The sequence below is a fragment of the Meles meles genome, chromosome 20 (genome assembly GCF_922984935.1).
Source record: "Meles meles chromosome 20, mMelMel3.1 paternal haplotype, whole genome shotgun sequence".
Classification (NCBI taxonomy): Eukaryota; Metazoa; Chordata; class Mammalia; order Carnivora; family Mustelidae; genus Meles; species Meles meles.
Window position 1 is genome coordinate 38,276,005 of NC_060085.1, and position 13,099 is coordinate 38,289,103.

A 13,099-nucleotide genomic window follows, 5' to 3' on the forward strand; every position below is an offset into this window, starting at 1 on the left:
ATGCTTCCTGAACTTGGGAGAAGAATAGATAAACACAGTGAGACCTTCAACAAAAAAAAATAGAAAATGCTTCCAAGCAGAGCTGTGAAATATAGTAACAAAGAAATGAAAAAATACACTAGAGGTAATAAACACCAAACTAGATAATTCAGAAGAATGGATCAATGACCTGGGAGGAACTGTAGTGGAAATCATCTAAACTGAACAGAAAATAGGGAAAAAGAATTTTTATAAATATGAGAATGGTTTAAGAGACTGTGGGATAACATTAAGCATACTAATGTTTGCATTGTAATGGTCCCAGAAAGAGAAGAGAAAGATACAGGGGTAGAACAATTATTTGAAGAAATAATACCCGAAATTTTCTCTAACTTGAGGAAGGAAACAGACATCCAGGTCCAGAAAGAACAGAAAGTTTCAAATAAGATAAACCCAAAGAGTTCCATAAAAAGACATGTCATAATTAAAATATCAAAAATTAAAGAGAGAATCTTAAAAGTGGCAAGAGAAAAGCAATTAGTTACATTTGAGGGAACCCCCATAAGACTTTCAGCTGATTCTGCAGTGGAACTTTGCAGACCATGAGGGAATGGCATATATATTCAAAGTGCTAAAAGGAAAAAATTTCCAACCAAGAATACCATATCTGGTAAATTTGAAATTTAGGGTAGATCAAGAGTTTCCCAGATAAGCAAGAACTAAAGGTGTTCTTCACCACTAAACTAGCTCTCTAAGAAATACTAAAGGCACTTCTTTAAGTGAAAAGAACGAGCACTGATTATTATGAAGGAAAAAAAATCACACTGGTAAAGACAACAGAGTAAACATAATGGATCAACCATGTTACAGCTAGTATAGCAGTTAAAAGACAAAAATGGTCTAAATCAACTCTATCTACAGTAATTAGTTAAGGGATACACAAAATAAAAAGACTTAACATGTAACATCAAAAACATAAAATGTGGGAGGAGGCAGTAAAAATGTAGTGCTTTTAAAATGCATTCAAACTTAAGTGAACACTAAGTTAAAATAGACTGTTATACATAAGTTGTTATATATAAATCTCATGGTAACCACACACACCAAAACCCACCTATAATAGATACATAAAAAATAAAGAGAAAGGAATCCAAACATAACACTAAAGAAAGTTATCAAATTGCAAGGAAAAAGAATAAGAGAAGAGCAAAGAAACAGAAATGAACTAGACAGATAACCAGAAAACAATTGAGAAAAATGGCAATAAATACATATCTATCAGTTCTTACTTTAAATGTAAGTAGACTAAATGCTCTAGTCAAAGACCTAGAATGACTGAATTGATAAAAAAACAAAAAACAAGACCCATCTGTATGCAGCCTACTAGACACTCACTTCAGATTGAAAGACACCACAGACTCAAAGTGAAGGATGAGAAAATATTCCATGCAAATGGAAATGAAAAGAAAGCTGGGTAACAATACTTATATCTGATAAAATGGACTTTAAAATAAAGACTGTAACAAAAGACAAAAAAGAGGTCATCACATAATGAATACTCTTAAAGGGATCAATCAAACAAGAGGATATAACATTAATAATACTTATACACCCAACACAGGAGCACTCAAATATATAAAGCAAATATCAACAGACACAAAGAGAAGTTGAAATAACAAAATATTAATAAGGGACTTAAATACCCCACTTACATGAATGGGTGGGTGAGACAGAAAAGTAATAAGGAAATATTGGCCTTAGATCAGATGGACTTAATAGATATATAATTTTTGTTTCATCTGAAATCATTGAAATGCACATTTTTTAAGTGTATATGAAACATTCTCCAGGATAGATTATATGTAAGACCAAACAGTCAGTGGATCAACAAAGAAGTCAAAGAGGAAATTTAAAAAAAAACACCTTGAGACAAATGAAAGTGACAGCACAATATTCCAAAATCCACGGGATGTAGCAAAAGCAGTTCTTAGAGGGAAATTTCTAGCAATAAAAGCCCACCTCAAGAAACAAGAAAAATCTCAATCTCAGCTTATACCTAAAGGAAATAGAGAAGGAAGAAATACCAAAGTTAGTAGAAGGAGGAAAATAATAAATATCAGAGCAAGAAATAAACGAAATAGAAACTTAAAAAAAAAAAGAAAAAATCAATGAAACTATGTCTGATTCTCTGAAAAGATACAAAAAAAGATAAACCTTTAGGCATACTCATGGAGAAATAAAGAGGACTCAAGTAAATAAAATTGGAAATGAAAAAGAAGAATTAAATCTGAACAGATTTCTGAAACAACAGAAATACAAAGACTGTGGTAAGAGATTACTACAATGACATAGAGGATATTGAGAGATGGAGAGGAGAAAGAAGTTGAGGGAAATTGGAGGGGGAGGTGAACCATGAGAGACTATGGACTCTGAAAAAGAACCTGAGGGTTTTGAAGGGGCGGGGGATGGGAGGTTGGGGAACCAGGTGGTGGGTAATAGGGAGGGCATGTATTGCATGGAGCACTGGGTGTTGTACAAAAACAATAAATACTGTTACGCTGAAAAAAAAAATTAAAATAAAAAAAGAGATTACTACAATCATATGACCACTGGACAACTCCAAATTGCATCAGTAATAATAACAACAAAAAAGCCTCCCAACAAACAAAAATTCAGAACCAGAACTAATTCTACCGAATAGTTCAAGAAGGGGAGTTAATACCTATTCTCTTCAAACTATTCCAAAAAATTGAAGTGGAAAGAGCACTTCCAAACTTATTCTACAAGGTCAAAATTACCCTGGTACCAAAATCAGACAAGGTACTATAAAAAAAGAAAACTATAGACCTATATTCCTGGTGAGCATAGATGCAAAAATCTTCAATGAAATATTAGCATACCACATTGAACAATTTATTAAAAAGATTACACAGCATGATCAGGTGGGATTTTTTTTCAGGGATGCAAGAGTGGTTGAGTATCTGCAAGTCAACCAACCTGATATACCACATTAACAAAAAAAAGGGTTAAAAATCATATGAATATCTCAATAGATGCAAAAAAATCATTTGACAGAATTCAACATACATTTATGATAAAAGTTCTCAGCAAAGTGGTTATAGGAAGAATGTACCTCAACATAATAAAGGCCATATAAGACAAACCCACAGCTAGCATTACACATACTGGTGAAAAGCTGAAAGCTTTCCTTAAGTTTAGGAACAGGACAAAGAGGCTCACTCTCACCACTTCTATTCAGAATAGTATTGGAAGTCCTAACCATAGCAACTAGACAAGAAAAACAAATGAAAGGTGTCCAAATTGGAAAAGAATAAGTAAAGCTGTCATAATCTGTAAGTCATCAAAACCTGAAAGACTCCACAAAAAACTATTAGAACTAATAATTTCAGTAATGTTACAGAATATAAAATCATTATACAGAAATCTATTGTGTTCCCATCACTAATAACAAGCTATCAGAAATTAAAACACTCCCATTTATAATTGCATCAAAAATAATTAAATACCTAGGAATAAATTTAAATGAGGAGGCAAAAGAACTATACTATAAAAATTATAAGACATTGATGGAAGAAATTAAGGATGACACAAATAAATGGAAAGATATTTCATGTTCATGGATTGGAAGAATTAATATTATAAAATGTCCATACTATCCAAAGTGGTCTACACATTCAGTGCAGTCCTTGTCAAGATATCAGTCTCTGCTTCACAGAACTAGAACTAGTAATCCTAAATTTTGTATGGAGTCACAGAAGACCCCCAAATGGCCAAAGTAATCTTGAGAAACAGCAAAGCTGGAGGTATTATTCTCCTTCATTTCACGCTATACTATAAAACAATTATAATCAGGACAGTATGGTATGCGCATGAAAATGGACACTTTGATCAATGGAGCAGAGGAGAGCCCAGAAATACACCCACATTTATCTAATCAATTAATTTACAACAAAGGAGACAAAGATACACAATGGGGAAATGATACTTTCCTCAGTACATGGTACTGGGAAAACTGGACAGCTACATGCAAACAAAGGAAACTGAACCACTTTTTTTTTTTTTTTTAAAGATTTTTTTTTAATTTTTATTTATTTATTTGACAGCGAGAGACAGGAGATCACAAGTAGGCAGAGAGGCAGGCAGAGAGAGAGAGAGAGGGAAGCAGGCTCCCCGCGGAGCAGAGAGCCCGATGTGGGACTCGATCCCAGGACCCTGAGATCATGACCTGAGCCGAAGGCAGCGGCTTAACACACTGAGCCACCCAGGCGCCCTGAACCACTTTTTTTAAAAAATATTTTTTATTTATTTGACAGAGAGAAATCACAACTAGGCAGAGAGGCAGGCAGAGAGGGAGGAGGAAGCAGGCTCCCTGCAGAGCAGAGAGCCCGATACAGGGCTCGATCTCAGGACTCTGGGATCATGACCTGAGCCGAAGGCAGAGGCTTTATCCCACTGAGCCACCCAGGCGCCCCCTGAACCACTTTTTTACTGTATGTAAGAAATGCACTAAAAATTGATTAAATATTCAATTTTAAGTCCTGAAGCCTGGAAGTTTTCTAGAAGAAAAATAGGCAGTAAACTCTTTGACATCAATCTGAGGTGACATTTGTTGGATCTGTCTCCCAATGCAAGGGCAAGAAAAGCAAAAGTAAAGCAGTGGGTCTATGTCAAACTAAAAAGCTTTGGCACAGTAAAGAAAGGCATTAATTAAATGAAAAGTGACCTACTGAATGGAAGAGGACATTTGCAAATGATATATCCAATGAAGGGTTAACATCCAAAATATATAAAGAACTCCTGTAACTCAATATTGAAAGAACAAACAATCCAATTAAAAATGGACAGAGGACCTGAATAGACTTATTTCCAAAGAAGACTTACAGATGGCCAACAGGCCCATGAAAATGTTGGTGCTCAACATCACTAACCATCAGGGAAATGCAAATCAAAACTGCAATGAGCATTTTTTCATGTGTCTGTTGGCCATCTGGATGTCTTCTTTGCAGAAATGTCTGTTCATGTCCTCTGCCCATTTCTTGATTGGATTGTTTGTTCTTTGGGTGTTGAGTTTGTTAAGTTCCTTATAGATTTTGGATACTAGCCCTTTATCTGATATGTTGTTTGCAAATATCTTCTCCCATTCTGTCAGTTGTCTTTTGGTTTTGTTAACTGTTTCCTTTGCTGTGCAAAAGCTTTTGATCTTGATGAAATCCCAACAGTTCATTTTTGCCCTTGCTTCCCTTGCCTTTGCCGTTGTTCCTAGGAAGATGTTGCTACGGCTGAGGTCAAAGAGGTTGCTGCCTGCATTCTCCTCAAGGATTTTGATGGATTCCTTTCTCACATTGAGGTCCTTCATCCATTTGGAGTCTATTTTTGTGTGTGGTGTAAGGAAGTGGTCCAATTTCATTTTTCTGCATGTGGCTGTCCAATTTTCCCAGCACCATTTATTGAAGAGGCTGTCTTTTTTCCATTGGACATTCTTTCCTGCTTTGTCGAAGATTAGTTGACCATAGAGTTGAGGGTCGATTTCTGGGCTCTCTATTCTGTTCCACTGGTCTATGTGTCTGTTTTTGTGCCAGTACCATGCTGTCTTGATGATGACAGCTTTGTAATAGAGCTTGAAGTCCGGAATTGTGATGCCACCAACTTTGACTTTGTTCTTCAATATTCCTTTGGCTATTCGAGGTCTTTTCTGGTTCCATATAAATTTTAGGATTATTTGTTCCATTTCTTTGAAAAAAATGGATGGTATTTTGATAGGGATTGCATTAAATGTGTAGATTGCTTTAGGTAGCATAGACATTTTCACAATATTTATTCTTCCAATCCAGGAGCATGGAACATTTTTCCATTTTTTTGTGTCTTCCTCAATTTCTTTCATGAGTACTTTATAATTTTCTGTGTATAGATTCTTAGTCTCTTTGGTTAGGTTTATTCCTAGGTATCTTATAGTTTTGGGTACAATTGTAAATGGGATTGACTCCTTAATTTCTCTTTCTTCAGTCTTGTTGTTGGTGTATAGAAATGCAACTGATTTCTGTGCATTGATTTTATATCCTGACACTTTACTGAATTCCTGAACAAGTTCTAGCAGTTTTGGAGTGGAGTCTTTTGGGTTTTCCACATATAGTATCATATCATCTGCGAAGAGTGATAGTTTGACTTCTTCTTTACCAATTTGGATGCCTTTAATTTCTTTTTGTTGTCTGATTGCTGAGGCTAGGACTTCTAGTACTATGTTGAATAGCAGTGGTGATAATGGACATCCCTGCCGTGTTCCTGACCTTAACGGAAAAGCTTTCAGATTTTCTCCATTGAGAATGATATTTGCGGTGGGTTTTTCATAGATGGCTTTGATAATATTGAGGTATGTGCCCTCTATCCCCACACTTTGAAGAGTTTTGATCAGGAAGGGATGCTGTACTTTGTCAAATGCTTTTTCAGCATCTATTGAGAGTATCATATGGTTCTTGTTCTTTCTTTTATTAATGTGTTGTATCACATTGATTGATTTGCGGATTTTGAACCAACCCTGCAGCCCTGGAATAAATCCAACTTGATCGTGGTGAATAATCCTTTTAATGTACTGTTGAATCCTATTGGCTAGTATTTTGGCGAGAATTTTTGCGTCTGTGTTCATCAAGGATATTGGTCTGTAGTTCTCTTTTTTGGTGGGATCCTTCATGAAAAAATGCTCCACGTCACTCGCCATCAGGGAAATACAAATCAAAACCACAATGAGATATCACCTCACACCAGTCAGAATGGCTAAAATGAACAAGTCAGGAAATGACAGATGCTGGAGAGGATGTGGAGAAAGGGGAACCCTCCTCCACTGTTGGTGGGAATGCAAGCTGGTGCAACCACTCTGGAAAACAGCATGGAGGTTCCTCAAAATGTTGAAAATAGAACTACCCTATGACCCAGCAATTGCACTACTGGGTATTTACCCTAAAGATACAAACGCAGTGATCCGAAGGGGCACGTGTACCCGAATGTTTATAGCAGCAATGTCTACAATAGCCAGACTATGGAAAGAACCTAGATGTCCATCAACAGATGAATGGATAAAGAAGATGTGGTATATATACACAATGGAATACTATGCAGCCATCAAAAGAAATGAAATCTTGCCATTTGCGACGACGTGGATGGAACTAGAGCGTATCATGCTTAGTGAAATAAGTCAATCGGAGAAAGACAACTATCATATGATCTCCCTGATATGAGGACATGGAGAAGCAACATGGGGGGGTAGGAGATAGGAGAAGAATAAATGAAACAAGATGGGATTGGGAGGGAGACAAACCATAAATGACTCTTAATCTCACAAAACAAACTGGGGGTTGCTGCGGGGAGGTGGGATTGGGGGAGGGGGAGCGGGCTATGGACATTGGGGAGGGGAAGCGAACCATAAGAGACTATGGACTCTGAAAAACAACCTGAGGGTTTTGAAGGGTCAGGGGTGGGAGGTTGGGGCAACCTGAGGGTTTTGAAGGGTCAGGGGTGGGAGGTTGGGGGAACAGGTGGTGGGTAATGGGGAGGGCACGTTTTGCATGGAGCACTGGGTGTTGTGCAAAAAGAATGAATACTGTTACGCTGAAAAAATAAATAAAATGAGAAAAAAAAAAAACTGCAATGAGATATGACTTCATATCTCTCAGAATGGCTATTATCAAAAAGATACAAAAGAACAAATGTTGGCAAGGATGTGGAGGAAGGGGAACCCTCATGCACTGCTATTAAGAATATAAATTGGGGGGCACCTGGGTGGCTCAGTGGGTTAAGCCTCTGCCTTCAGCTCAGGTTGTGATCTCATGGTCCTGGGATTGAGCCCTGTATCAGGCTCTCTCCTCACCGGGGAGCCTGCTTCCCCCTCTCTCTCTGCCTGCCTCTCTGCCTACTCGTGATCTCTGTCTGTCAAATAAATAACAAAATCTTAAAAAAATAAACTACTATACAATCTAGAACTTCTTTTGTATGTATTTATCCAAAGAAAATGAAAACACTAATTTGAAAAGATGATATGCACCCCTATGTTCATCACAGCATTATTGACAATAGCTGAGATGAGGAAGCACCCTAAATATCCATGAGTAGATGAATGCATAAATAAGATGTCGTGTGTATACCCATGTGCAGACATGCATACACACTGGAACATTACTTGGTCATAAAAAGATGAAATCTTGCCCTTGGCAATAACATGGATGGACCCAGTGGACATTATGCTATATGAAATAAGTCAGGCAGAGAAAGACAAGCGCCATATGATTTTACTTAAATGAGGAATTTACAAAACAGGAACAGTGCTCGGATGTCCAGAGAGCAAACTGATGCAAGAGAGGAGGGGGGATCAGGATGGACGTAATAGATGAAAGGGGTTAAGAAGTAAGATCTTCCAGTGATATAACAAGTAAGATGTGGAAATGAGATGTACAGCATAGGGAATATAGTAAAAAAAAAAAATATTGTAACAGTTTTGTATGCTGGCAGATGGTAACTAGACTTACTTGGTGACCCTTTTGTAATATGTATAAACACAGAATCACTGTGTTGTGCACCTAAAACTGATACAGTGTTGTATGTCACTTATCCTTAAATAAAAAATAAAAATTAAAACCAACCACCCCCACAAAAGTATACATATAAAGTCTTACTGGTACAGTTTGTTATGATTGTATATAATTGTAGTATTTGTCTCTTCCTTTACATTTTCTACATCCTATCAGAGGAGAAGAGGCCCTCTTCCTTTCAATGGTGAACACATGTACCAGGGAATTGCATCCCTATGTCTTCACCATACACAAGACCTATCTTTGTCTATCATCGTCCCCTTCCCCTATATTTCGAGTATCACTCTACTGCTTCCTTCCTCCCTTGCATGTAACAAAAACCCATGTAACAAAACCCCAAATCCTTCATGCATTAATTTTTCCATCCATCTCCTCAAAGAAGTCCTTAACACCTAATGTAAGGGCCTATTTAGCCAGAGCGATTCCGTCCGGTTAAACAGTGATTTTGTTGTTTATACAGTAAAACTTAAACTGTCCCTGCCCCCCTCCCCCCCCAGGGGACTTACTTAAAAATAAGTCCCGGAAACCAGTCCCAGGTAACAAAGCCCAAATACAAGGGTGGGTCAGGCCAGGTGGAGGTATCCAATCAGTGGGGGCGCGTACTGTCTCCCTAGTTACCAAGGAGTATGGGCCCTGCCCTTTGGGTGCCTTTTGGGCACCAATTCTGACCAAGGTGATAGGCTAGTTCAAATATCTACTATAGGGTAAATTGTAGTTCAATTGGTCACTTATGTGTGACCTAGCAGGACTGTGCAGCTTTCTCTGTGTGTTACAATCTCATTGGCCACCTATGCGTGGCCAGGCCCAACCACATGGCCTTTGCCCTTAAAAGCTAGTCTGTAAGGCAGAGAGAGGTCGCCTCTTTGTAAGGGGTGGCCCCGGCCGGTTGGTTTGATTCTTGATGCTTGGCATGGAATAAAGCTTTGCTTGACTTTCACTTTGTATCAGTCTCGCTCCTTTGATCATGGACCCAACACTATTACTTCATTATTCACTCATTCCTTAATCCCTCACAATTGACTTCCATCCCCATTTAGATGAAACTCATCCTTCAAAGCTCATGTGATATGGATATTATGTGCTTTATAAATCTTTGTTGAATGAATAAAGTGAATACGAGACTTTCTCATCACCAAATCAGTGATCTTCAATCAGTTTTTCTCTTCCTCAATACATGGTTAGTCAGGCCCATGACTCTGTCCCTGTTGTCTTTAACAGAATTCTGGTTCTTCTCTTATTCTGATGTTTCTTGTATGATGCTTGACTGCCCACTTTTTTGGAAGCAGTGTTCTACTTGTTTATGGGTTGTGGTACAGGACAAACTTAGGGTTCAAATCAGGTCCCTGATATTTCAGAGCTGTTAAAACTTAAGACAAAGTGCCCTTTCTTCATCCATAGAAAGGAGGTGATAAAAGTATTGTTCTAAAGGTTGATGCGATGAAGTGAGCCCTTGCAAAGACCTTTAATGTTACTATTTGCATTCCAGTAGCTGTAAGGTCCTTAAAGGCAGTCTCCATGCCATTTTTTCCCCTCCTATCCTTTCTGTCCTCAAAACCAGCAGTGCTGAGCTTGGGGTCCTTGGAAACTATTAGTTGTGAATGAGTGAGCAAATGCATTATTTCCCTTCTCTTAATGGATGATCCTTCCCAAAGGCTTGGCTTCAGTTTCCTCACCCTTTCCCTTCCTGACCTCATTTAATCCCTGAGGACCTTTGGACCTCATTCATATTTTCCATCCAACTTCATGTAGATCACTAGCAAGTCTAAACTGAAATCAGATTCAGCTCATTGTGACCTCAGATCCAGATTTCCTATCTTTAAGATAACTCCCAAAATAACATCTTCAAGACATCTCTTTGATACCTTAAATACCTATGTTTAAAAAAGAACAAGTCTTCTTTCCTTCTCTTATTTTTCATTCATATATACTCATTATATATTTATAGTTATATATATATTTGTTTATTATACATGTTCATACAATGGCCTCCTATATGAAAATATAGGCCTAACCTGTGTATTTAATTTATATATACACATATAAAATATATGTATTATATATTTGTAATAACCTCCAAAGGATTCTACTTGCTTATTTGTTTATAGGCTCTAAGGTAATGCCCTCTGCAAAATACTGTTCATCCTAGTGTGTACCTTTAGTTATTGTCTACCTGTTCCATTGAAACCAAAAGCAATAATATTATTAATTTTTAAAAGACCAGATTCTTTAGCCTGCTAGTGATTTGATCCTTATTTTAACAGAAGACTTTATTTTTTGTAAACAATTATTATGTAAGCAACATGTAGATACATTTTTATTGTAAAAAAAAAGTAACATGGAAGTGTAAAATTAAAAGCAAAATCCCCACTCCACCACTGACATCTGCTTCATTCTTACTGTTCTTTACTGAGATGATTTCTATGATCAGTTAAGGATAACTCTTTTATAGACGTTTTACCTACATTAATGAACACATGCGTGTTTGATTCTTACTTTATGTGAGTGCACATTACTGTATTTATTAATGTGAAGCTGGACTTTTCCCCTTATTAATATGTCTTGGAGGAATGCCCATTTAGATCTGCCTCTTCCTTGAGATCTACTGCATAGTATTGCCTTCTCCAGAAGCACCATAACATATTTACACAGCTTTTATTGATGAATCCTTAAAAGCTACCTTGCTATTTATTTCCCATTCCTCTTGGATGCATAATCTCTTAACTGAATGAGAAAACACATTTCACACTTTTTTCTGTTGGTCTCTTTGTGCATACCACTTTTTGCTATTCCTTCCAGGGAAACTTCTACTTGGGCTGCAAAACCCAGTTCACATCTGAACTTATACTTGGAGTCCTCTCTGCTAACTCAGTCTTAAAATGATATCTTTAAGAGAGTCCCCAATTTTGAGGACAGGGACTGAGATTTTTAATTCCCAGAAGACTAGACACAGCATCCTATGTGTGGTAGATTCTGAATGCTTGTATTGAGTAAGCAAATACATGATTTTTAACTTTTCTGATCTGATATGTATGCATAGATAGGCTATAAGCACCTTCAAGGTAAAAGCATATCTCAGTGTGCCTTGACTATTGCAGATATTTGATGATTTGCATGTCAGGGCTATATCAGCTGTGTTTTGGACATGGGCAAAGATGGGGTTCTTCCCGTATCATGTATCAACAGTACCCACCAGTCAGTATAGGAAGTTATTATAAGAAATAGGGATGAACCTACCAGGATCTCCAAGAGGATTTTGAATTGAGCTGGATAAGCCTAAAGGAAAAGAAATTAAAAAGGATTATTCATGGATATCCATTATTTTTGTTGTTGTTGTTTTGCTTTGTTTTTGCGTTTCCAAAATCCCTTCCCCCCTTTTTTCAGCAAAGAGAACCTCACTTTGTGGTGGAGGACCTACAGCCTGTAGCTTGAGTGGAATGGCCTTGCCCACCCCTCCTCTGTGCACAGTGACATGGGAATCCACGTTCTCCGTTGGCTAGCCAACGCAGTTTGTTGTGGGATGGTTACGAGTGTCAGGTTGTACCAAAGAGGATGTCCCCTGTGACTTGAGATGAGCATGCTGGGAGTAGAGGGATCTCTCCTCTTTTACGAGGTGGAAAGATAATGTAGGCTTCTGACTGACAGAAGCCCGCTTTCCCACCATGGATAAGTCAGAGTAAAGCCTAAATCAGCGCCAAACAGCTGAGAAAAGAAGGTATTGCAGGACACTTAATTCATCATTTGGATCTCTTGATTTACTTACTCCTGAAGCTGGTCTACTCCTGGACATCCCAGACAAATAAGTGAGTCTCCAAATTCCCTTTACCTAAGCTAGATGAATTTTATATCTATAATGGAGAAAGACTCAGAAAATGATATAGAAGGTTTAATTAATTTTAAATATTTCTTCTGACTCTATTTTCTTCCCATCTCTTTTTAGAGGATGTATGGTGATGAAATTCTCTAAATTTAATTGTTTAGTCTCTGCTTTCTAACTCCCAAAATGTTCACAGAATGGAAATGTTTAATTTTGTGAAGGTATGCCAAAAATGATCTACAAAAATGGCTTAAAATTGGAGGCTGGATCTTATGCTAAAATGACTGGTTAGAAATCAAGAAACTGAAATGTGGTTTCTGCTGACCTGGTCTTTTATCCATTTTATTCAATTTTCAGCAGTGAGAAGAGTAGACAGGAACTTACATATATTGACTACCTACTCAATTCCACTATTTGATGAAATTTACCCCTTTCATGTAAACATTGTTATCCTGACTTGAAAAATTGTTTAAAAATTGCTTTAAAAAATCCAAATGATATTCAGAGTTCTAGTCTTGCCCAATGTTGCCCAGCTGGTTAAGTTTAATAGATTTTAAGATGAGAATCCAGTTGGGTCTGACTTCTAAACTGTCCTTCTCTACCATCTGGAATGCCATGAAATTAGGGTGGATATTGACTCTGTTCTTTGTTCTTAAAGCACATTTCCAACTTTTAGTTAACTGTCTTGACATTCATGGCTTGGTATTAT

At 37.4% G+C, this 13,099-nt stretch overlaps 1 protein-coding gene across 1 annotated transcript in view; it reads right to left on the minus strand.

The window, feature by feature from the left end:
* Positions 1 to 13,099, minus strand: part of MDFIC2 (MyoD family inhibitor domain containing 2) — a 108,199-nt gene that overhangs the window by 37,853 nt on the left and 57,247 nt on the right. Inside the window, exon 3 of the mRNA XM_045992088.1 lies at positions 11,811 to 11,849. Coding sequence (XP_045848044.1) covers positions 11,811 to 11,849 — 39 coding nt within the window. The remainder of the gene's footprint in view (positions 1 to 11,810; positions 11,850 to 13,099) is intronic.